The sequence below is a fragment of the Leptodactylus fuscus genome, chromosome 7 (assembly GCF_031893055.1).
Source record: "Leptodactylus fuscus isolate aLepFus1 chromosome 7, aLepFus1.hap2, whole genome shotgun sequence".
In the NCBI taxonomy this organism is placed as follows: domain Eukaryota; kingdom Metazoa; phylum Chordata; class Amphibia; order Anura; family Leptodactylidae; genus Leptodactylus; species Leptodactylus fuscus.
In genome coordinates, this window is record NC_134271.1 from 104545775 (window position 1) to 104571652 (window position 25878).

Sequence of the window (25878 nt, forward strand, 5' to 3'; positions counted from 1 at the left end):
AGGGTCAGGCCCCGAGCAAGGGTGGAGATTGTATAGTTTAGAGTAGTAGTCCCTGAACAGGGAGGCAATAGAATCATGGTGGTGGTGTCGGGTACCATGGGGGTGGCGAATCGCATGAGGAACAGAGGAAACCTGGTGATCGCATAGGGTCTTGGCCAAAAGGGTGTGTGCTTTCTTGCCCCTTTCATAATACATCTGGCATGTAAAAAGGAGGAGACGTTGAACATTTTGAGTGGCTAGATCTTGGAGATCTGACCTAGCTGCTACCAAGCGACGGAGGACAGATATTGAGGGGGATGTAACTAGGCGGGAGGAAAGGGACTGATCCAATGCGATTTTAATGCAAAATCTTAAAATACAGTCTCTTAACTATCATGTTATCTTGTCTTCTTATGGTATAGTGACACCTTTGGACACTCTCTGATACTCGGGTCTAGCTGCAGCTGCTACCGCTGTCTTTCATATGACTACACCCCATGAGACTTTGTGATTATAAACTGTATATTAGTTTTACATTACATTTCCCTTTAAGTGGTGTGTCGGCCTAGTGGGTATTTTTAATGATGATCAAGGTTATCATTATCATATTGGTGGCAGTCCAACAACTGAACCCTGCACAGATCACCTGTTCCAGGCGGCCACCAGATGCCGGCTCTATACAGTGTACAGAGCTAGAAGCAGTATGCTCAGTTCAAGTGAATAGGGACAGAGCTGCAGTACTCTGGCACCACTGCTATGCAGTGGACAGAGCCGTCTGCTACCAACTCCGTCCATTCTATAGGTTGCAGTGCCAGACGCTGCCTGATGACTTATTCTGAAAATAGGTCATCAATATTAGAAATGCCACCTGGCCTACAAAAAAATAATTTTAAGCATAAATGCAAAGGCCCAAATCAGCTTTTTTTCTTCCCCCTACCCTATTGACTAACAATATATTCCTAATTTCAAAATAAGTGGCTCATTGTGCTTAATGAAAACCTATTAGCCTGTTTGGAGCCATTAAATTGGCAGTATAGTGTAATGCAACTGGGGTTTAAATTCCCAAATCTGGTTAAATAAAAGCCATTCCACTCTGCAATGTGTATAAAAAGTGTGAGTCTGGGAATTCATTTTAGCTTAATGGTGCAGGCGTATTGTGCTTGGTAAAGTCAAGATCAGTATAACTCAGGCACATGCCTGAGAGAGGTGTACTGACCTGGGTTTCATAAGGCACTATACGCCCATGTGCTGAAGTAGGCTCCTGGGCTCAAATGCTAGTGAGATATAACTTAATTTTCTTCAGGGATGGGCAGTTGTAATTTCTGCACATTTGGTAACCTAAATCCCATCTTTATACTGGCATCATGACAGTATATAGGGGATCCCAACCATCTGACGTCATCTGACATTTCTGCTTTAAGAAGAAGGACCTTGATATTTCTGATGGAGGTCCTGCACGGAAGACACTGGACGTTGTAGTCCAACCAGCAGTGGCGGATCCAGGGTTTGCGGGGCCCTGGGCAATTGACTTTGGCGGGGCCCTACTTACTGGGGGTCTCGCACTTCTAACCTGTACTTCCCAACTGTTTCCCAACAGCAAATTAGACCCTGCCCACTTTTATGTTGACTCCACCCATTCTCATTCAATTTTCATGTGATTCCACACAGTATAATCCTCCTACAGTCACCCGTAAATTATATCCCCCCCATTTTCATATACACCCTTCATCTACCCCTAGTTTCATGTCCCCCCCCTCTATCTATGTCCCCAGTTTCATGCCATTCTCCCCCTTTATCTGCCCACAGTTTCATTTCCCCCCCGTCTCTGCCCCAGTGTCATGCCGTTCTCCCCCCTTCATCTGCCCCAGTGTCATGCCGTTCTCCCCCCTTCATCTGCCCCAATGTCATGCCATTCCCCCCCTTCATCTGCCCTAGTGTCATGCCGTTCTCCTCCTCCATCTGCCCCAGTGTCATGCTGTTCTCCCCCCCTCCATCTGCCCCAGTGTCATGCTGTTCTCCCCCCTCCATCTGCCCCAGTGTCATGCCATTCTCCCCCCTCCATCTGCCCCAGTGTCATGCTGTTCTCTCCCCCTCTATCTGCCCCAGTGTCATGCCATTCTCCCCCCTCCATCTGCCCCAGTGTCATGCCATTCTCCCCCCTCCATCTGCCCCAGTGTCATGGCATTCTCCCCCCTCCATCTGCTCCAGTGTCATGCTGTTCTTCCCCCCTTCATCTGCCCCAGTGTCATGCCATTCTCCCCCCTCCATCTGCCCCAGTGTCATGCTGTTCTTCCCCCCTTCATCTGCCCCAGTGTGATGCCGTTCCCCCTTCATCTGCCCCAGTGTCATGCCATTCTCCCCCCTCCATCTGCCCCAGTGTCATGCTGTTCTCTCCCCCTCTATCTGCCCCAGTGTCATGCCATTCTCCCCCCTCCATCTGCCCCAGTGTCATGCCATTCTCCCCCCTCCATCTGCCCCAGTGTCATGCTGTTCTTCCCCCCTTCATCTGCCCCAGTGCCATGCCATTCTCCCCCCTCCATCTGCCCTAGTGTCATGCCATTCTCCCCCCTCCATCTGCCCCAGTGTCATGCCATTCTCGCCCCTCCATCTGCCCCAGTGTCATGCTGTTCTTCCCCCCTTCATCTGCCCCAGTGCCATGCCATTCTCCCCCCTCCATCTGCCCCAGTGTCATGCCATTCTCCCCCCTCCATCTGCCCCAGTGTCATGCCATTCTCCCCCCTCCATCTGCCCCAGTGTCATGCTGTTCTTCCCCCCTTCATCTGCCCCAGTGCCATGCCATTCTCCCCCCTTCATCTGCCCTAGTGTCATGCTGTTCTTCCCCCCTCCATCTGCCCCAGTGTCATGCCGTTCTCAAGTTTTCTCTCATACACACACACACACAGACACACACACACTCACCATTCCTCGTTCCCTCGCAGCTCTCTCCCTCATACACATATTGTAGCCGCGATGTGATGACGTCATCACATCGCGGCTACAAATGCCGGAGCTCAGCGTTAAAGCCGGAGCTGAGCTGTGACAGCTCCGGCTTTAAACGCCTATGCATTCAGCTCATCGGCATCCTACCGCCGACGAGCTAAAATACATAGGCGTTTAAAGCAGGAGCTGTTAGCTCCTGCTTTAACGCTGAGCTCAGTTGGAGTCGGGACATGCCGACCAGGACCATTTTGTTAGGTCCCGGCCGCGCCGCGGGGCCCCGCTAAGCACGGGGCCCCGGGCGGTTGCCCGGCTCGCCTGGCCCTGGATCCGCCCCTGCCAACCAGCATGGTTGACTGTACTTTTCAGAGCAGTTGAGGCAACAGTATCCTGATGGACTGGCTAAATGTATGGTAAGAAGAGACACTTGCATTCCAATACTGGTGTGAACAGAGCCTAAAAGAGGAACTTTCATGGGTTTGGGCAAAGGCAGTTTCATATACCGCTGGAAAGCCGACAGTGTGCTGAATTCAGCGCACTGTCGGCTTTCACGATCTGTGCCTCGGGTGAAGAGCTATCGGTACCAGTACTGTAGATCTTCACATTCAGAAGGGCATTCCTGACAGTCTGTCAGGAACATCCTTCTTTGCAGCAGCGCCTATCGCACTGTACTGTGTGAGCGGGGAGGAACGCCCCCTCCCTCTGCTCACAGTGCTCGTCCATAGACGAGTATTATCAGGAGGGGAGGGGGCGTTCCTCACTGCTCTCACAGTACAGCGCTATAGGCGCTGCTGTGGAGAAGGAAGTTCCTGACAGACTGCTGTCAGGAACACCCTTCTGATTGTGAAGAGCTACAGTACCAGAACCGATATTTCTTCACCTGGGGCACAGATCGTAAAAGCCGACAGTGCGCTGAATTCAGCGCACTTTCTGCTTCCCAGCGGTATATAAAACTGCCTGTGCCCAAATCCATGAAAGGTCCTCTTTAAGTTGGACATACACATTAGGTCAATGTTGGCGAAACCCAACAATTTCAGCAGGACCATCTAATATGTTTGGAGGGCTCCTGACTCTCCCCTGATGGTAAATGTCGGGGGAAGATGAGAAACGGACAGTTCAGTTTCAACATGCTCAGTCCTTTTATTCCATGGGAAATATGCCACATTCAGCCAAATCCATCATGTACATGTATGGGGGAGTCGAAGGAATATACATGTCAGCCAAATGAGTCAATACTACAGCTTTAGTAGCATTCAACTCAAGACAGCCACTCCCCAGCATATCTTATCTTGTAAAGAAGCAGGGTTTGCTTTGTATACAGTACTAAATAGGGCTATCCAAAATGTGAACATTTTGACCAAAAGCAATAAACTTGTAAGGAATGATTAACAAAAAAAAGTTTTTACCTTGTAAATTCTAGTGTTTTTGTATCCTCTTTCCAGTACCATTTTCCAGGAGGTGCTTTTGTAATCTGTAAGTGAAATGAAATGATATATAAATATAAAATGAGGTCCTCGCTGGATATACACTATAGCTTCCAGTTGGAGTAGGTTATGCCAAAATAAGCTACACTATACAATGACAACCTAGGTTTTGTGCAACCTGTGCAGTTGCAGAGAGTACCACAGATGGCTTGGTCACCAAAGCCTGTGATCACAATGTTTAACAGTAGTTGTAAAGTAGTCTTTTACTGCAATGTCATTAGATTATTATATGTATTTTTCTATCTGTTTAGTACATCCATTTAAAGAGGACCTTTCATGAGTTAGGGCACAGGCAATTTTATATACCGCTGGAAAGCCGACGGTGCGCTGAATTCAGCACACTGTCGGCTTTCACAATGTGTGCCCCAAGTGAAGAGCTATCGGTGCCGGTACCGTACCTCTTCACATTCAGAAGGGTGTTTCTGACAGACAGTTAGGAACGTCCTTCTTAACAGCAGTGCCTATAGTGCTGTACTACGAGAGTGGTGAGGAACGCCCCCTCCCCTACTGATAGTGCTCATCCATAGACGATTACTGGGGAGGCGTTCCTCCCCGCTCTCAGTACAGCGCTATAGGCGCTGCTGTGAGGAAAGGCGTTCCTGATTGACTGTCAGGAACGCCATTCTGACGTTGAAGAGCTACAGTACTGGTACCGATAGCTCTTCACATGAGGCACTGATTGTGAAAGCCGACAGTGCGCTGAATTCAGTGCACTGTCGGCTTTCCAGCGGTATATAAAACCGTATATGCCTCAACTCATGAAAGGTTCTCTTTAACAGATGCAAAAAATGGATGCAAATGGAAGGACTATTGATCTGCATAAAGATCAGTGTTAAAAAAAAATAAATCCTATTCTGTCCGTTTTTTTTGTAACAGACACAAAAGTATGGTGCACTATAGAAATGGATACACTGATCCCTAGGTAAATGGATAACCATCTGTTTGCATCCTCTTTTTTTGTTCAAATGGATCTGCTAAGGCTAGGTTCACATCTGCATCAGAATAACCATTGAAGACTCCATCACAGAATCCACTGAAAATCGGCAGGGATAAAGTCTTGCATGAAGGACTTTTTTCTCTGACTCTTTAACTTTCAAAACAAGGGACATCAGATGGACCCCATTTTAGTCAATGGGGTCCATTAGTTTCTGAAGGTAACTGCTGTTTTAGCGGTCCACCTCTCCATTGTTCGGGTTCCCCTGACAGACCTGAAGGATGGAGAGCCTGCGCTAGTGTAAACCTATGTGATGTGAATGGACCTTAAATTGGACACTGTTTGTCAGTATCATTTAAAGGGGTTGTCCCATCTCAAGGATCCTATCTATACTGGTAGCTTATGTAAATTGAAGACTTTTCCTAAATATATTGCTTTAGAAATTCTTCTTTGTTCTCCTGCTATGTGACCTTATTCCTTTCATTGTTTACACAGTGTTGCTATAACCACGGATCTATAGGACAAGTGACATCACTCACTCACTGCTCTTGCTGTCAGGACAATCATTCAGCTAACTGCACTTTGCTGAAAAATCCTGTTCTGTTATCTCCCTATGTAAACACACATATAACACTGAGACCATTCTGTACAAGCATCTGCATATTATCTGATCAATATAAGTGTTCTGTGTCCCATTCAGCAAGAAGGAGGAGGAGAAAAATACAGGAAGTGAGAAACAGACACTCCAGGCAGACTGCTGAGACACTGAGATGGGAAAACTCCTTTAAACACTGTATGGTGGTATTTTTATAGTGTGTGAAATTTATGTGCTGTGCTCATTTTGCAGTATATGATGGTGGTGGCACAGTATAGCATTGATATTTAGAAGGTAACTGTATATAAGTCTTGTTTGACAAGGCTTGCCATTTATTTGGACACCATGTTGAATGAAGCTAATTATTTGGCATTGTATGATGTGGTTATATGCACAGTGTATGACCATAAACAACATATAGGGGGCAAAAAAAAACCAGAAGTACTGCTCAGGGCATTGTCTCATGTAAGGCTGACAGAAACAGATCTAAGAATTGTCAGAGATTTAGTGCTTTAGTCGGTTGAAATCTCTAGTATATGGTCAGCTTTATAATGACAATACATTTATTGGGTTCTCGTTGTGTCCTCAGGATGAGAATCGATCAATATTTTATATTAATCATAAATAGTATCAATAATTACTAATAGGTGGATGTAACTAATTCAATATACTTGTATACAGGATTATTATTATGTGGAGATTAATCTGCACTTTATATTAATGCCAATTGTATAATACATAAACTCTGACAAACAATATATGTATTTCATTTATAAATATAATTATTTGCATTAACAACAATAGCAGGACATTTAATAACATATTCATATATTTTATTGTCAAAATCTGCAATATGTACAGAATATGTAGCACAATATACACTCACCGGCCACTTTATTAGGTACACCATGCTAGTAACGGGTTGGACCCCCTTTTGCCTTCAGAACTGCCTCAATTTTTCATGGCATAGATTCAACAAGGTGCTGGAAGCATTCCTCAGAGATTTTGGTCCATATTGACATGATGGCATCACACAGTTGCCGCAGATTTGTCGGCTGCACATCCATGATGCAAATCTCCCGTTCCACCACATCCCAAAGATGCTCTATTGGATTGAGATCTGGTGACTGTGGAGGCCATTGGAGTACAGTGAACTCATTGTCATGTTCAAGAAACCAGTATGAGATGATTCCAGCTTTATGACATGGCGCATTATCCTGCTGAAAGTAGCCATCAGATGTTGGGTACATTGTGGTCATAAAGGGATGGACATGGTCAGCAACAATACTCAGGTAGGCTTTGGCGTTGCAACGATGCTTAATTGGTACCAAGGGGCCCAAAGAGTGCCAAGAAAATATTCCCCACACCATGACACCACCACCACCAGCCTGAACCGTTGATACAAGGCAGGATGGATCCATGCTTTCATGTTGTTGACGCCAAATTCTGAGCCTACCATCCGAATGTCGCAGCAGAAATCGAGACTCATCAGACCAGGCAACGTTTTTCCAATCTTCAATTGTCCAATTTCGATGAGCTTGTGCAAATTGTAGCCTCAGTTTCCTGCTCTTAGCTGAAAGGAGTGGCACCCGGTGTGGTCTTCTGCTGCTGTAGCCCATCTGCCTCAAAGTTCGACGTACTGTGCGTTCAGAGATGCTCTTCTGGCTACCTTGGTTGTAACGGGTGGCTATTTGAGTCACTGTTGCCTTTCTATCAGCTCGAACCAGTCTGGCCATTCTCCTCTGACCTCTGGCATCAACAACGCATTTCCGCCCACAGAATTGCCGCTCACTGCATGTTTTTTCTTTTTCGGACCATTCTCTGTAAACCCTAGAGATGGTTGTGCGTGAAAATCCCAGTAGATCAGCAGTTTCTGAAATACTCAGACCAGCCCTTCTGGCACCAACAACCATGCCACGTTCAAAGGCACTCAAATCACCTTTCTTCCCCATACTGATGCTCGGTTTGAACTGCAGGAGATTGTCTTGACCATGTCTACATGCCTAAATGCACTGAGTTGCCGCCATGTGATTGGCTGATTAGAAATTAAGTGTTAACGAGCAGTTGGACAGGTGTACCTAATAAAGTGGCCGGTGAGTGTAAATGTGGGTGCCCTGTGTGCCCTGTGTGTCCAGGTATCAGAGGCGGCTGCGGGTTAGTTTACTCACCGGCTCCATGGTTGTCATCAGAGCAGCCTGTACTAAGCTCAGTGTTTATCTGCACCAGTATGTCGCTAGGTAACTAGTCTATTGTGACAAATGGAGTGGGCAGGACGACAGGACTTGAGCACATTCACAGACTTGGCTACAGCAGTTATGTGACAGCCAGAGGCAGGGATACATGATCAGATACCGCTCTCACTGGAACATGGCTCAAGTCTGGTGTGGTTTAGGAAACAAACAGGGAAATAGAAAAAAAAAGTACTAAAGAACAAAATGTCCCAGTAATACAAGTCATAAACCAGTGTTCAGACTGTGTTAATGGCAAGTTTCCACATGATGGCCCTTTCATCTCATTACTGTACATTAGTGGCCAGGCCCCACGCCCTGTAGTTTATTTAGAACCTGAAGGATTGATGCCAGCTAATTCCCATTATACGATTATGATTACGGGAAATGGCATATTGCCATGCAAAGAATATTCCTGACCTTTATTTATCAAGGACATATAACACAAAGCCGAATGCTCTGTGATATTATCATGTGTGCAAAACGAAAATTTTCCATGAAACTCTGGGGCATGTACATACTGTTTTTTGGGGGGGTTGAAAATTCTGATCACCCCCTTCACTCATTACATAACAAACACCTTTCACCACCTCCACCAATTCCAGTTGTTAGCATCTGTTAATAGTTGCTGCTCCACTGTTTCCAGCACAGTTGGAATTTTGTCTCTAGCATCTATCATGAGCAGAAAACACAGTGAGTTTGGTGCCTGATATGCTATTTAAGCTCTGTAATGTCAGAAGGGCAGTGTCAAGCAGGGGGTGTGATTCAGAGCTCCAATCAGAGGCAGCCAGTGTCAGAGGTCAGAATCACACCCCTTGTCTGCTCCTGCCTGACACCGCCCTCCTGACACTATAGCACCTAAATAGTATATTAGACACCAAAGATAACAGCAATGATTACTTGGGAATGATGGGGGCTAGAGAAAAAATTCCAACTGTGCCCAAATCAGCTTTTCATTGATGTAAAGAGCTGGACTTGTTAGAGATGGTGAAAGGTCCTCTTTGAAAAGAACCTTTCATGTCCTCTAACAATGGCAGTGTTAGAATAATAGTATAATGTTGCACTGAATTCAGCGATATCATACCTTGTCAGAGGGGTCGGCCTCACAGTTTAGCGTCATCACTGGGTGGTGAGGAATGCCCCTATATCACAGTATAAGTCTATAGAAAGTGTACCATGGGCTGGCCTGTGAAGCCGGACACTCTGATTGTATAGTGGTAATGATGCTGAAACTAATGGCACTGATATCTCTACTACTAGGGCACATACCAGAAAAGCTGATGGTATATAACACCCACAATGTTAGAGGACATGTAAGATCCTTTATAAGGTCCGTCACTAGAATAGCCCCTATAGAGCTATTAGCACAGTCAGATAGCCCGAGTTCATGTGAATAAAATGTTTTTTTTTTTTCAGTTTTGTGATCAGTGGCTCTGAGATCAGTGCCTAATGAGCTATCTGGTACAATGAGGACATCACCATTGTTCTCATGAAACCAAACAGATATGCCTTTCAGTGCCCAGTCCCTCCATTCCTCCCTGCTATCACTGATATAAATACTGCCTGACACCGTCAGTCATAACACGAAGGTAGCTCTTTACAGCAGTGAGAGCAATGGTGATGCCCTTGTTGCACCGCTCATTTAGCATACTAAGCAGAAAGCTAATATTTCAAGAACAGAAGCACCAATGGGGAGGCAGAAAAAAATGCTTTATCAACATGAACCCAAGCTATCTGACTATGATTATAGTTCAATAGGAACTGTTCTGGTGACTGACTCCCTTTAACAGATATACTGATTTCAGAGACATCCTATGTGTGAATATGTACGGTATATGTTAGAATTCACAGGTAATTCCTTGCATCACATTGCCTGATCTGTGAGGCAGGAGTCCATTGTAGGCTCAGCATTTGGAGCTTGCAGCAGATGAATACATCGGACTCCTGCCTCATAGCACAAGGCTTAGCACATTTTGCAAGGAAAAATTTGTAAACTGCACAATGATTCAGTGGTTAGCACTGTCGCCTTCCTCTCACATGACAAAAATATACTGATAGGTAAAATTGGCTTCTTGTAAAAACAACTGACCCTTGTGGTTGTTGGGGGGTGAGTAGCCCTCCATGCTCTTTGAGTCCCATGTGTGAGAAAAACGCATAAAAAATGTTTGTCATTTGTCATACGTGACAGGCTGCTGAAATTAGTATGTCTGTCCTAAGCAGTATGTCTGTCCTCAGTGGTGTGCCTTTCCTCAGTAGTATGTCTGTCCTAAGAAGTATGTCTGTCCTCAGTAGTGTGCCTTTCCTCAGCAGTATGTCTGTCCTAAGCATTATGTCTGTCCTCAGTAGTATGTCTGTCCTAAGCAGTATGTCTGTCCTCAGTAGTATGTCTGTCCTCAGTAGTGTGCCTTTCCTCAGTAGTAGGTCTGTCCTAAGCAGTATGTCTGTCCTCAGTAGTATGTCTGTCCTAAGCATTATGTCTGTCCTCAGTAGTATGTCTGTCCTAAGCATTATGTCTGTCCTCAGCAATAGGTCTGTCCTAAGCATTATGTCTGTCCTCAGTAGTGTGCCTTTCCTCAGTAGCAGGTCTGTCCTAAGCAGTATGTCTGTCCTCAGTAGTATGTCTGTCCTAAGCAGTATGTCCGTCCTCAGTAGTATGTCTGTCCTAAGCATTATGTCTGTCCTCAGCAATAGGTCTGTCCTAAGCATTATGTCTGTCCTCAGTAGTGTGCCTTTCCTCAGTAGCAGGTCTGTCCTAAGCAGTATGTCTGTCCTCAGTAGTATGTCTGTCCTAAGCATTATGTCTGTTCTCAGTAGTGTGCCTTTCCTCAGTAGTATGTCTGTCCTAAGCAGTATGTCTGTCCTCAGTAGTGTGCCTTTCCTCATTAGTATGTCTGTCCTCAGTGGTGTGCCTTTCCTCAGTAGTATGTCTGTCCTAAGCATTATGTCTGTCCTCAGTAGTATGTCTGTCCTAAGCAGTATGTCTGTCCTCAGTAGTATGTCTGTCCTCAGTAGTATGTCTGTCCTAAGCAGTATGTCTGTCCTCAGTAGTGTGCCTTTCCTCAGTAGTATGTCTGTCCTAAGCAGTATGTCTGTCCTCAGTGGTGTGCCTTTCCTCAGTAGTAGGCCTGTCTTCAGAGAGAGCAGAGCAAAATAAAGGGATTTCAGGTAGTCAAACCTGAAGTATGTACTTAAAGATCTTCTTAGAAACTTTTAACACTTAAAGGGGTTATGCCCTTAAGGTTGTTTATCCCCTATCCACACTGTCCAATTGCTGGGTGTGCGACCACCAGATTCCACAGCAATGAGGAGAATGGGAGTCTGAAATTCCTCCTAAAACCAGTGCACTTACAGAACTGGTGCTCTATTCATTTCTTTGTGGGCTGAAGCTGCTGCTGGAGATTACAGTCCAGGCAGTCGCATGGCAATGAATGAAGCGAGTGTCACAGGGTGTGTGGCATTGCAACTTTGCTCCATTTAAGTCAAGGACGTTACACTGCAATACCACACACGGCCTGTAGACTGGTGTTGTTTCTAGAAGAAAATAGTCATTTATGCAATGTTTAATTGGTTAGAATCTAAAATCTTGGAACAAAAGTGTGACAGACTCTTCAATGTGCTGTTTTGTGAACGTCGCATATTCATCTCCCATCAAACATTGGACTGATCAGCCTCATATCTTAATTAGAGATGAGCGAGTAGTATTTGATCGAATACCTCCCCTGCATAGGTAAAGGTAAAAAAGCGCCAGGGAAGATGGGAGGGGAATTGAATTTTTACTGCGTTTACCACGTGGTATTAAACAGAGTACACAAATAACTATGGAGGGGAGGTATTCCATCGAATACTACTCACTCATCTCTAATCTTAATTAGCCTCTAGAATCTTATGCATGGCATTGAACATGGTGTGGGAACCACAGACAGGAGATCAGTGTTTCTATCTCTACCACTATATATTCTTTAAATATTATATATACTCCATCTATGCGCTCTGCAGTATAGGCTTATATTTTTATTGCAAATTCCTTTCTTGTATTTTCTCAAAGGTTAATTAGATGACAATCTTTTTAATTACTTATTACAAATTTCTGGTGTGCAGTAATGGATGCATGCTGCTCTGGTATGTGACCCCTACTCATTCCCTCCCCTGGGAACACAACCCGTTTTCCTTGTAGCCTCATCCCTTGATCACCTCAAGCCCAGGCCTACCTCACCCCAGAAAGGCTGCAAATCCTGTGCCCTGAATCTTGTGGCTGACTAATATGAGACTGGCACCTGGACCTCCACTGATGCCAGCAATATCACCAATCCAGCCCCCCCTCCCTCAGATCTCCCGCGCAGACAGTGAAGGCATGCCGAGACCTACCTGATCCCCACCACTCTGATGACTATGTATTGTTTCAGCTCACTATTTAGAGGCCAGCTAATGGTTTCTTCCAAACATAGACAGCAGCCTCTTGTCCCATAGCACAGTGCAGGCCTGCCTCGGCTTACTAGATCTTCAATCACAAGGTCTAATGGGCAGGGATGAAGCGCCCTTCAGGCTTCGGCCTAACAGACCTCTTCTCCACAACGATGTCCAAGTGCCACTCCAGGCTTACACTCCTGAACTGACATACCTCTATCTTGCGTCACCCTACATTGGCTTTACCCAACCCTGTGTTATTTCCCTCACTGTACAGTTTGATTGTATTGTGCTTACTCCCTATAACCCCCCTCCCCACATTGTTACTGCTGTGTGTATTGCCCTGAATAGACATACCTTAACCTTGCTTCATCCCACTTTTTCTATACCCCCTCCAAGTAAGTTGTGATCTCTGGATGTACTGTTGTATTGACTGCACTTTCTCCATCCTCTTAAAGGGATTTTACCATTTAAACACTTGTTTTTCTAGTTGACACGTCAGAATAGCCGACCGCCATTTTGTGGAGGCTGCTTACGTGCGCAGTACGCTCTGGCCAGCCTGTGCACTCGGCTCTGCCCCTGCGTCCCGATGGCAGAGCCGACTGCGCAGGTGCACAAGTCTGACCCCAGCCAGAAGAAGAAGATGCGGCGGTTGCTGAAGAAGATGTAGGCATCGCTGGAGAGAGTTCTCTCGCAGTATTGGGGACGCCCCCAGTGCTGTTTGAGCACTGAGGCCCGCCACCAGTGCTGCAAGAGAACTCAACTGCATACCTACAAAAAACGGATTTTTCACCGAATGGCGGGCCGGAGACGACTTATAAAGGTAGGAGATGAATAGCCATTCTTAAGGCTACTCAGACGTGTCAACATGTTTAAATGGTACAATCCCTTTAAGTCATTTGCTGTGCTTGAGATGGACTGCCATACCTACCTTGTTTCACCCTAGTTTGCTGCAATATCCTTATCCCCCATTGTGGTGGGGTCCTCATTGTACTGTTGTATATGCCTACTCCCCCCTCACCACCACACTTTCCTCCCTTACTTGTGCTATATTATGCATTTGCCCAGCTGCACCTGTCACATTCTGTGTCTCAGCTACCATAATGGAAGAAAAAACTAGCAGTGGAAAGTCCCAAACCCACCAAAGAGATATATTAAAACCAATAAACTTTATTGTTGGGCAAAGTTAAAATATAATTCAGGCACCCTTCTAAAATTGTGCACAAGTAAGTGATTAAAAATCACTGACCACCAACCTAGCTGCAGCAGTAATCCCTATATTTATACTGGGATCCCAGACTGCCATAATGGTAATACAATCTCCCTCCCTGGGATCAATAAAGTATTTGGTACATGCCACAATCCTAGTGATGCTCATACACATTAGACAAAACTCGGCTATATATGAAAATGTCAGTGGGATTGGCCACAACCTAATACGTGTGGGGCCACCCAACTCTCCCCTGGCAGCAAATGTTACTTTAAAAAAAAAAAAAAGAAAAAAAACCTCTTTGACTCCACCTGGGAGCAAATGTAATTTCCATAAAAGCTCATCGACTCATCTCTGCTGAAAAAATATTTTATTACTCATAGGATGAAAAGATTGAACATATGAATATTGAAATACATTCTGTGCACAGAACCCTTCAGCAAGCTCCCAGCAAAACACCAAGGCTATGAACTTCCCACTTGCAAGAGGATTAATCCTAAAGCTATCACCTATTAGAAAAGGTGAAAGAGAAAAGGAGTTTTGTAAGACTTTCCAATATTCTTGGAACCTGTAAAGTTTTCTGAAACCAAGAACCAATTGTTTCATTAAGGTAACAGATGCAGAACTACAATTCTCATGGTATTTGTGGTAACTAAACATAAGATCAGGAACCATCTGACTCCTACTTTACAACCCAGATCCTGCACCTTATCTGTAGGTATATATAGACTCCAATGATACCACTGTATACATGGGCAGATGAATACAGTATATCTTGACTATTTAGATTTCTGTTTGTCTTCCCTTAAATACTTGACAAAAAGTCCCCATTATCATCATACTGGACACCAAGCAGTTTACAGTGTACTTCCAGTAGTGCTGCTGACCATGTCACCCACCAGATTAGATGTGACCAGAAGATTCTGCTCTGGTTGCTTATAAAGCTGTACACTTACCTAAACAACTTGATCACTGACTTTAACCACATACAGTCAATGTTTTGGATTTTAAAATGGGTCTATTATGGCTGTCTGAATAAAGCCTTGACAATAAAAACGTTCTATAAACCTTTAAAACATAGGGTAACATTCACTGTATAGAAGCCAACCACAACGGTATTTGTAATAATCTGTACTAATCATCACTATATTCATCTCTCCCACGTGTACTAGTAATGGCCCACTCGTATACCCACATTATAATGTGACAATAAGGCACACATCCTATTACTGAGGCACTTTTATTGAAAACCACCCCTAATTCCCTGAGCATTAAAGCTATAAACTGGATTTAGCAATGCCAACAGCAAAGAGAAAGGTCAACAAGAATTAAAGGAAATCTCCACCTTTGGAGAAATGTCCTTAGAGCTTGGCTGCTTCTTGGCAGTTGTCAGCAGTGCCCATGCCTGAGTACTGACTGCCTTACTAATAAACATGGAAATACCAGTGAAAAAAAAAAACCTGTTCCATCCACGCTAATGTGAAGCCTAGGGCATTGCAATCATCAACAGTAATGTTTTATTGATGCTGTGGAAACTTCCATAAAGGTGGAGATTTCCTTTAAGGAAGAATTCCCAAGCCCCCTCCCCATTGTTCTTGTTAGTGTAAGTCTGACTGTGTGGATATAACACTTATAACACATCTGTACACGGCTCTCCATAGTTCAGATCCCTGGGGAACTCAAAATGACAGCAAACCAGACCACTAAAACAGTGGTTACCTGCAGACACTGGCAGTTCCATAGACTATAATTTTGTCCATTGGATGTCCGCCATGTTTATAATGAAACTGACAGAGAGTCCTCTGTGCAGGACTTTTCTCTGCTGATTTCTGCATCTGTGGCCAGATGTGAACTTAGCCTTACTTGCTTCAACTTATTATTGGGGCACATTTATCATGCCTTGTATGCCCTGCCAGTTTTCTTTCAGTTGTACTTTTTTCTCTTTGATGCTGCCCCTGCCACTTTCATCACAGGGGCGTAGATGGGGCAAATAGTAATGAGACCTGGAATAGATTTCAGTGCAGACACACGGCCCCTGTAAAGTATACATCTGCTTTATGAGGAGGAATACGCTTTGTCATAACTTAGGAACATGAGCCAATATTGCAGGAGTTATGAAGACCAGTATTGAAAAAGCCGGTCTTCATAAATCTCCATTTTGCGCTCCAGTCCTTAGGCCGCGTGAACTAGAAGTCGTTCCACCATTCACTCCTAGGAGCATCTCATAGGAATGACTGGGGAAGCCGCATCCAGTTCATACATATGAATCAATCTGAATCATCTCCTCTGTTTGCCAGTCATATAACATAGGCAAGGACCAGACTGGAGACCAAATGGAGATGAAGCAAGCAAAATCAAAGTTTTTTATCCACACAACCAAACCTGCAAGAATAGGGGAGGGCAAAAAAAAGGAAAACCTTGGGAGTTCTTCTTTAAATTCCCATTGATAAGTGCTGCAAATAAACTGTAAGAACATTAAGCCCTTAGAGGAAAAAAAGTTAGCAATATACTGTTAACTGTATATAGCTGTAAGTGACCTAAACTCTCAATGTAAATCTAATCTACTTCTTCTATAGTAGGGCCCCCAGCTCCTCCTCCTCCTCCTCCCCCTGTGGCACCAGGGTTACCAGCTCCACCCTGATACACTTTGCTCATGATCGGGTTCCACAACTTTTCTAATTCTTTTTGTTTGTGGTCAAATTCTTCTTTTTCAGCCATCTGGTTCTTCTCCAGCCACTCAATTGTCTCCTTGCATTTGGACAATATCTTCTCTTTGTCTTGGTCACTTATCTTGCCCTTCAGCTTCTCATCTTCGACTGACTGTTTAATCTGATAGGTGTATGACTCAAGGCCATTCTTGGCTGATACACGCTCTCGGTTAAGTTCGTCTTCCTCCTTGTACTTTTCAGCATCGTTCACCATTCGATCAATGTCTTCTTTAGTCAAGCGACCTTTGTCATTGGTGATGGTGATTTTGTTTTCCTTACCGGTACTCTTGTCAGCTGCTGTCACATTCAAGATGCCATTGGCATCAATATCAAAGGTCACCTGAAATAAATGCAAAAATAAATAGTCAATGAAATTAAAGGGGCGGTGAAATCATTGAAACCACAAGTAAATTAACCATTTAATACAACTCTTTTCTCCTAGCCTGTTAAAGAAGAACTCCAGACATAGATGTATTTTTCTACTCCCAGGGTTGAATGTAGTGGTAAAGACAAAACTGGCAGGGAACTGTGGATGCATTTATCATACAGCAAGGCAACAGTAAACATAGAAACTGCACAAAGTAAAACTCCAGCACTTCTTGGGAAGACACCCAGAGCATCATTGGAACTGTTCTATTACACAATGATAGTGTGTAATATATATATATACACACACACACTAGTATTTCAGTATGTTGTATAAGTGATCAGTTCCCCTAGGGTTCAAAACCCAAGTGGTTGTAATATTAAAAATACACCAATTTTTTTTTTTTTTAATCTATAACGTTAGATCACCGCCCCTTCCCTACATTATATATAAAATAAACAAAAGTAAATATTAGGTATTCCTGCATCTAAAAATTCTCAAACTATGAAAATATGAGAATATTTAACTCTTATGGTAAATATGGTAAAGGGAAAAAAATCTAAATTGCAGAATCACTGTATTTTATAGCCGTTTTATCACCCCAATAAATTGAATAAAAAGTGATCAAAATGTTAGACGTTGCCTAAAATAGTATGAATAAAACTATAGCTTGCCCTGCAAGAAAAGACCATACATGGAAATAGAAATAAAGGATAGCGGTGTCAGAATTTCAAAGTTTTCAATTTTTGTAAAGGTAATAAAAAACATAAAAATAAGATCAACTTCTATTGCTATGATTGTACTGACATGTCATTCTCGTAAAGCTTGTATAAAGGAGAGAGTTAAAAAACAAAAATGAATGATGGTTGGGATGGGAAGGTGTTACAGAATAAAAAAAATGATCCTGCCCCATAATAGCTTTGGCGCAATAACCGCATAGTGTTTCTTCACCTCATAGCGATGAAACTTTTACCTTAAACGTTGTACATTAAACTGAACTAATGGCAGATGGCATTTTATTCTAACAAGTGCTACAACCCTGAAAACATGGCGCTATGCATGGGTGCAGCTGAAGGGTGCGGCATATGCTTAAGATGCCAAGGGCGCCAACACGCCACTTTACTACAAATAGAGCTGAATGTTTGCCCCGGGTGTCATGGAAGTCAAACTAGGACATGTTAGACACACCCCGATGTAATAAAAAGTATCCATATCATGTGATCCTGAATATGCCAGTGTATGGCCTGTAGAAAGTGGCATTGTTGGGCAGGAGATAAGCTGGCACATACCCTTTTGAGGGCATTGTGATTAGACCACCCTGCCACAACTGGCTTATAGTGAGGTGGGGTCTGGCATAGGCACTGCAGCTTCAGGAACTGTTATTTTGGCAATCCCTGTTGAATCTAGTAAATTCCCCAAAGACAAGCCTGCATTGCAACCCTTCATATGATCCCAGGTGGCCCTTACTGCCCTCATTAACCATTTCATCTACAGCATGCAGCCATAAAGCATCACCTCGATCTGTGGCACTCCTCTGGGTGCAGGGGGGATGCCCACCAGGTCGAACTTGCCCAGCAGGTTGTTGTCCTTGGTCATGGACCTCTCGCCCTCATAGACTTGCACCAGAACACTGGGCTGGTTGTCGGAGTAGGTGGTGAAGCTCTGGGTCTGCTTGGTGGGGATGGTCGTATTCCTCTTGATGAGGGCGGTCATGACTCCTCCGGCCGTCTCGATGCCCAGGGACAGCGGGGTGACGTCCAGCAGCAGTAGGTCCTGCACGTTCTCCGACTTGTCCCCGGTGAGGATGGCCGCCTGCACCGCCGCCCCGTACGCCACTGCCTCGTCCGGGTTGATGCTCTTGTTGAGCTCCTTGCCATTGAAGAAGTCCTGCAGCATCTTCTGCACCTTGGGGATGCGGGTGGAGCCGCCGACCAGCACGATCTCCTGGATCTGGGCTTTGTCCAGCTTGGCATCCCGCAGCGCCTTCTCCACCGGCTCCAGGGTGCCGCGGAACAGATCGGCATTGAGCTCCTCGAATCGGGCGCGGGTGATCGATGTGTAGAAATCGACGCCCTCATAGAGCGAGTCGATCTCGATGCTGGCCTGGGTGCTGGAGGACAGGGTGCGCTTGGCCCGCTCGCAGGCAGTCCTCAGCCGCCGCAGTGCCCGCTTACTGCAGCTGATGTCGCGCTTGTTTTTGCGCTTGAACTCCTCTACGAAGTGGTTGACCATGCGATTGTCAAAGTCCTCCCCGCCCAGATGCGTGTCCCCGGCTGTGGACTTCACCTCGAAGATGCCGTCGTCTATGGTCAGAACCGACACATCGAAAGTGCCGCCGCCCAGATCGAAGATGAGCACGTTCTTCTCCCCGCCGCCCTTCTTGTCCAGCCCGTAGGCGATGGCGGCCGCGGTGGGCTCGTTGATGATTCGCAGCACGTTGATGCCGGCGATGGTGCCCGCGTCTTTGGTCGCTTGTCGCTGCGAGTCGTTGAAGTAAGCGGGCACGGTGATGACAGCTCCGGGCACCTTCTTCCCCAGGTAAGCCTCGGCGATCTCCTTCATCTTGATTAGCACCATAGATGAGATCTCCTCCGGGAAGAACGTCTTGGTATCCCCTTTATACTCCACCTGCACTTTGGGTTTGGAGCATTCATTGATCACAGTAAACGGCCAGTGCTTCATATCGGATTGTACGGTGGCATCGTCAAATCGTCGGCCGATTAATCTCTTGGCGTCAAAAATAGTGTTAGCCGGGTTCATGGCGACTTGGTTTTTGGCAGCATCGCCTATCAACCTCTCAGTGTCTGTGAAGGCCACATAGCTCGGAGTAGTGCGGTTGCCCTGGTCGTTAGCGATAATCTCAACCTTGCCATGCTGGAACACTCCCACACAGGAGTATGTGGTGCCCAAGTCAATCCCCACAGCCGGACCGGTGGACGCCATTCTAGGAAAACTTCTCAGAACTTATCACACTGACAGGTCGTCGAGCAACTGCGTAAGGCTCAGGGCTGCGATGGTTTTTATACTCTCCCGCCCTCTGCGCTTATTCGCCAACTCCCGGTCTGTAAGCCAATCAAAGAGCACTAGCCCCGCGGGTGCATCAGAGCGCGCTATCTGATTGGATAATATTACTCTTTCACTCACCAATCGCAATGCTCGTTAGGTCCGAGGAGGGATGCTGGCCGGGAGTCAGGAACGATTTCCATGGCAGCGGCAGATAGTTGGCACGTTTTGTTGTGGTAGGAGGGACTTGTAGCGAAGTTAACCAATAAGCGAAAAGAAAAGCTAGTCATGTGACTCAGCACGTGTATGTTTACATGAAGGCGTGGCGTACGCCTGGTCTGTTGTGTTTGACATCTGGGTTTCCTGCCAGACGCCTTGCAGCCTCGGGCCAGCGCTTATCCTTATTTGGTTTCAGTAGTTAATTCCTGCATTTCAGTAAACTATGGAAGGAATCTGTGACCGAATGATTCTGAGGACACCAAGTAGCCTGAGCAACCCTGACTCTATGATAAATAGAACGCTATAACAGGGGTAGTCTAGGGGGTTTCTGGTAACAGCAAGTTACTTTGGGCCATAGGATTTGGGTCTAACTTGCTGTGGGGTAGGGCACAATGCTATGACCCCCACTGATCACAAGAACAGTCTTGAATGGGGCAGCAGGTCAGAAATGTATGCCACCACTCCATACATGTCAGATCACAGGAGGGTACAACTGCTAGGACTGCAATCTGTGCACAGAAGAGCATAAAGCTCCAGTCAAGCAAGTCACTAGGACTTCATCTAAATTGTGGACTGTCAGTTCCTTATTGTTATGATCATTGGAGGATCATGCAGTTGGATCCCCCTTGATGGGATATTTATTCCCTAATGCAGGGGTGGGCAATTAATTTTCCCATGGGGCCACATGAGAAATTGTAACGGTTCTAGAGGGCCACGTGCGTTGCGGCAAATTTAGCTCCACCCACTTCTCTGCTGACTCCGCCCATTCTCAATCATTTTCCATGTGCCCCACAAAGTAAAATCCTCCTACAGTCACCCTAACATTATACCCCCCCCCCCCCCCCCCCCCCAAACACACATTATAACGTTTTCCTCCAAATGTCCCACAGTCTTAAATCCCTCTCCTGGTGCCCTAATATAAACCAGTAGAAACTAGAGGGGACATTAAACTGGGGGCAACTAGAGGCAGACACGTCCCCCTCCACCTACCCCCCATGGTTTAATATCCTCCTCCATCTGCCCCCTAGTTTAATGTCCCCCCTCCATGTGCATTCAGTTTAATTGCCCCCCTACATATGCCCCTAGTCCCCCCTCTTGCTCACACATGCTGTCTTTTCTCTCTTTATCATCCAGCAGCCCCCATTGCCGGCAGCTTGCAGAAAACACACAGTCCCGAGTGGCTCCGCCCACTAACGAGTCATAGCCTATCCTGGTGATAGCCTGTGATAACATCATCACAGGTCGTTCAAAAACTTTCCACTAGCTATGCGGGCCTGGATAGAAGCAGTCAGAGGGCCGGATGTAGCCCGCGAGCCATGCATTGCCCAGGTCTGCCCTAATGTGTGAATAGGAAATAATTGTGGACGACTTGTCTGTTAGCAGGAAAATCAGTATCATATTAATGACGGTATACGCTCAGCAGTGCTACACCTGCATACACCTAGTCAGAGCGGCTTCTACACTTTCCAAAGATGCCTTTCTTATTCTGCAATGCAGCTCCATTTTCAAGAAAATCAGTAATTTATTCTTATGCAAATTAACTGAAAAGTGCTTCAGGAGTGTTTCTCCTGCTTGGACTTCTATGCCCTATGCTATAGATAACCCCCCAGCTCCCAATTGTTTGAGTGACAGCTCACTTCTGCTCTCACTGTCTGGATCACCAGTGGCAAACTCAGTACTAAATGTGACATCCCTATAGCATTTTTTAGTTAACCTTAAAAATCCAATTTTCATGAAAAAGCAAAGCGGTATAAGAAAGGCACCTTTGGAAAGTATGGGAGCAGCCCTACAAGGTACTTTAGTAGTTTGATATTAATTTTCCTGCAGACAGACTTCTTTCAATTGAAACCAATGACATATGTTCAATCAATGCCAAAGGACCAGGATCAGGCCCCGGATGGGTCAGGAGAAAGGAACTGCGCTTTACCCAGGAATATTCAATCCCGATGTAACGTCTCTGCCTGTTCGGGTCAGACCCCAGAGTATAATAATCGGAGACCCGGGGGAATAAAAACATAAAAAATTACTGTTTCTTACCTGTCCCCGGCTCCTACACTGTCTTCTCCGCTGGCGTCCTTATGAAATGACGTCAGATGTCACATGACCCAGGTTCATGTGATGTCAGGAAGCAGGCCTGGCAGGATCGTGGAGAGGTAAGTAACACTGTTTGTTATGTTCCCTTACCTCTCCCGATCCGCCGATCATTATACTCGTTCTCTAAAGACCCCCAAGTATAATGATAGTATTTGTGGGGCCCGCGGTGTCACTTGCCGATCCTGGCCTAGCCAGGATCGGCAAGTGAATAGGGCCTGTAACGGCCTATTTAAAAAAAACAAAAAAACAAAAACAAAACGCAGCAGTAGCGGCTGTCACCGGGCCCCCTAATGGCCCGGGCCCTGTGGCAGCCGCCTCCGCTGCCTCTATGGTATTTACGCCCCTGCAAACAATATACAGTATTGTAAACATAATCTTTGATACTATATATAAAAAACAAAGGCCATACCCAAAAAACAAACCAATACAATTTAAAACAATAATCCCACCCACCATTGTAACTAGAAATATTACAGGTTATGGGTTTTAGATTTTAGTAAGGACAAGTTATTCCAGGACGTTATACTGATTGTTAGATGGGAGTCGGAAAATAATTTTTTTCCTCTGACATGGGGCAATTGGCATGAGCCTCATGGGGTTTATTTTTCCCTTCCTCTGGATCAACACTGTAGGGCTACAGTTTGGACTTGATGAACCTGTGTCTTCATTGAACCTTCATCTTTTATGTAACTATGTATCACAGTAGAACACAATCTAGAAATAAAGAAAAACCTTACTCAGCCTAGGAACAAGCCTGAAAATAGAACAGTGAATGTTTGGAATCTAAATATGGCGGCCACTCAGGAGCCCAAGATGCCATTTTGCCGGGGATTGCCCACACCCTGAATTATATCTGTGGCCCATGTCCCGTTGCTATGACAGTCAGGGGCCTATTGAAGGCTCCCAGGCTTGTTTGCATATGCTTCTATGCAGCCTGTAATAGAGATTCTGGTATTTTGCAATATAATGCAATGCATTAGCATTGTAATGCATTGCCATAGTGATCAAACCCGATGGGATTCAAGACTATTAGTTACCATTAAATGTAATAAAAAATTAGGGCTTACAGTCTATGAGGGAAGAGGTATAGACATAGAAAGTGAGGGGAGAGGCTGTTCAGATGGTGATATGGTGACAGTAGTGTTATTGGAGGTTGTAGGCCTTCCTGAATAGGTGAGTCTTCAGGGCCTTTTTGAAGCCTGAGATTGCGGGGGTCATTCTTATGTGTGTTGGTATTTTTAAATCAGCCAGGTTTGGTGAAAAAAAAGAAAAAAAAATCATACTCACATTTTCTGATGCCTCTCCATTTCATCTGGTCCTGCAGCTCTGTTGTCTTTCAGCGGACGTACCCACCACATGTGACCGTTGAGGCCAAACAGCAGCCTCAGGAAGGGAACCGGAGATATCACAGCAGGCGAGAAATTTCACAGCAAGAAGACAGCTGAGCTGCAGGACTAGGCCGCCCTGGGAGGACACTGGAGTGCCGGGTACTTAGTATGTTGTGGCAACTATTCACAACCTCCACTTTTGAAAACTACCAACCGAAGATAGTCAAGTGCTGTTCTAAGCTTTTCTTTGGCACTCTCATAGAGATGAATGGAGCACAGTGTGGTGCAGCTGGCTCATATGGAAACCCCCATTCTTGTGGGGACTACAGCTATTGAACCTTCATTGAACAGACAATGAGGACTTTTCAAGTTTACATGCTGCCCTGGTATGAAGCGTTAGTATGTTAGAGCTACAGACCTGTACTGTTAGTAGTCAAAATATCACACAAAAAAGTTATTCCATTTGCATGCTTACAGTACTCTAAGAATACACTGGTATCATGGCCTGTGTTCAGTTGAATTTATGAGCAGAAGGCTAACCTCATGCTCCTTGGGACAGGCATTGATATATGGCTGTGTATGTACTAGTACTAAGCAGCCTGTCAATCAGAGCCTAAAGGGGGGGGGGGGGGGTATTAGGCAGGGAGAGCACTCTGCTCATGAATACAGCTGGACTCAAATGGAATTAGCATATCAAACCAGCCCCACAAAAAATAGGTGTTTTTAATTGTAAATCTTGTGGGAAAGGTAGCTTGGTAGACACAGTGGTGCAGACCCAAACAGTCAAGACAGGGACACAAAATGTGCAGCAAGCAGGTTTATTTAGAAAGACAGGAAAATAAATAAACCTTCACTTCAGGCACAAAAATAAGCAAAAAGAAAATACAGCCTTAACTTCAGGCAAAAATAAAACAAGTTCCTGCTCGTCCGAGCGACTAACTAAACGGAAGTAATAACCTCACTACAGTCCTATGAAAAAGTTTGGGCACCCCTATTAATCTTAATCATTTTTAGTTCTAAATATTTTGGTGTTTGCAACAGCCATTTCAGTTTGATATATCTAATAACTGATGGACACAGTAATATTTCAGGATTGAAATGAGGTTTATTGTACTAACAGAAAATGTGCAATATGCATTAAACCAAAATTTGACCGGTGCAAAAATATGGGCACCTCAACAGAAAAGTGACATTAATATTTAGTAGATCCTCCTTTTGCAAAGATAACAGCCTCTAGTCGCTTCCTGTAGCTTTTAATCAGTTCCTGGATCCTGGATGAAGGTATTTTGGAACATTTCTTTCTACAAAACAATTCAAGTTCAGTTAAGTTTGATGGTCGCCGAACATGGACAGCCCGCTCTCAAATTATCTGAAAACAAAGATTGTTCAACATAGTTGTTCAGGGGAAGGATACAAAACGTTGTCTCAGAGATTTAACCTGTCAGTTTCCACTGTGAGGAACATAGTAAGGAAATGGAAGACCACAGGGACAGTTCTTGTTAAGCCCAGAAGTGGCAGGCCAAGAAAAATATCAGAAAGGCAGAGAAGAAGAATGGTGAGAACAGTCAAGGACAATCCACAGACCACCTCCAAAGAGCTGCAGCATCATCTTGCTGCAGATAGTGTCACTGTGCATCGGTCAACTATACAGCGCACTTTGCACAAGGAGAAGCTGTATGGGAGAGTGATGAGAAAGAAGCCGTTTCTGCACGTACGCCACAAATAGAGTTGCCTGAGGTATGCAAAAGCACATTTGGAGAAGCCAACTTCATTTTGGAAACAAAGATTGAGTTGTTTGGTTATAAAAAAAGGCGTTATGCATGGCGTCCAAAAAGAAACAGCATTCCAAGAAAAACACTTGCTACCCACTGTAAAATTTGGTGGAGGTTCCATCATGCTTTGGGGCTGTGTGGCCAATGCCGGCACCGGGAATCTTGTTGAAGTTGAGGGTCGCATGGATTCCACTCAGTATCAGCAGATTCTTGAGAATAATGTTCAAGAATCAGTGACGAAGTTGAAGTTACGCCGGGGATGGATATTTCAGCAAGACAATGATCCAAAACACTGCTCCAAATCGACTCAGGCATTCATGCAGAGGAACAATTACAATGTTCTGGAATGGCCATCCCAGTCCCCAGACCTGAATATCATTGAACATCTGTGGGATGATTTGAAGCGGGCTGTCCATGCTCGGCGACCATCTAACTTAACTGAACTTGAATTGTTTGTCCAAAATACCTTTATCCAGGATCCAGGAACTGATTAAAAGCTACAGGAAGCGACTAGAGGCTGTTATCTTTGCAAAAGGAGGATCTACTAAATATTAATGTCACTTTTCTGTTGAGGTGCCCATACTTTTGCACCGGTCAAATTTTGGTTTAATGCATA

General features: G+C 45.0%; 2 protein-coding genes across 2 annotated transcripts in view; both read right to left on the bottom strand.

Moving 5' to 3' along the window:
- Nucleotides 1–8106, bottom strand: part of PPP1R36 (protein phosphatase 1 regulatory subunit 36) — a 31987-nt gene extending 23881 nt beyond the window's left edge. Inside the window, exons 1-2 of the mRNA XM_075283423.1 lie at nucleotides 8098–8106; nucleotides 4323–4444 (exon numbers count right to left, since the gene is read on the bottom strand). Of these exons, the coding sequence (XP_075139524.1) occupies nucleotides 4323–4444; nucleotides 8098–8106 (131 nt within the window). The remainder of the gene's footprint in view (nucleotides 1–4322; nucleotides 4445–8097) is intronic.
- A 6029-nt stretch (nucleotides 8107–14135) lies between these two features.
- Nucleotides 14136–19827, bottom strand: HSPA2 (heat shock protein family A (Hsp70) member 2). The gene is made up of 2 exons (XM_075282625.1): nucleotides 18362–19827; nucleotides 14136–16819 (listed from the first exon to the last, which is right to left on the bottom strand). Exons 1-2 carry the CDS (start codon nucleotides 19787–19789, stop codon nucleotides 16328–16330), a joined length of 1920 nt encoding a protein of 639 aa, XP_075138726.1. The 5' UTR covers nucleotides 19790–19827; the 3' UTR covers nucleotides 14136–16327.
- Nucleotides 19828–25878: the final 6051 nt, after the last annotated feature.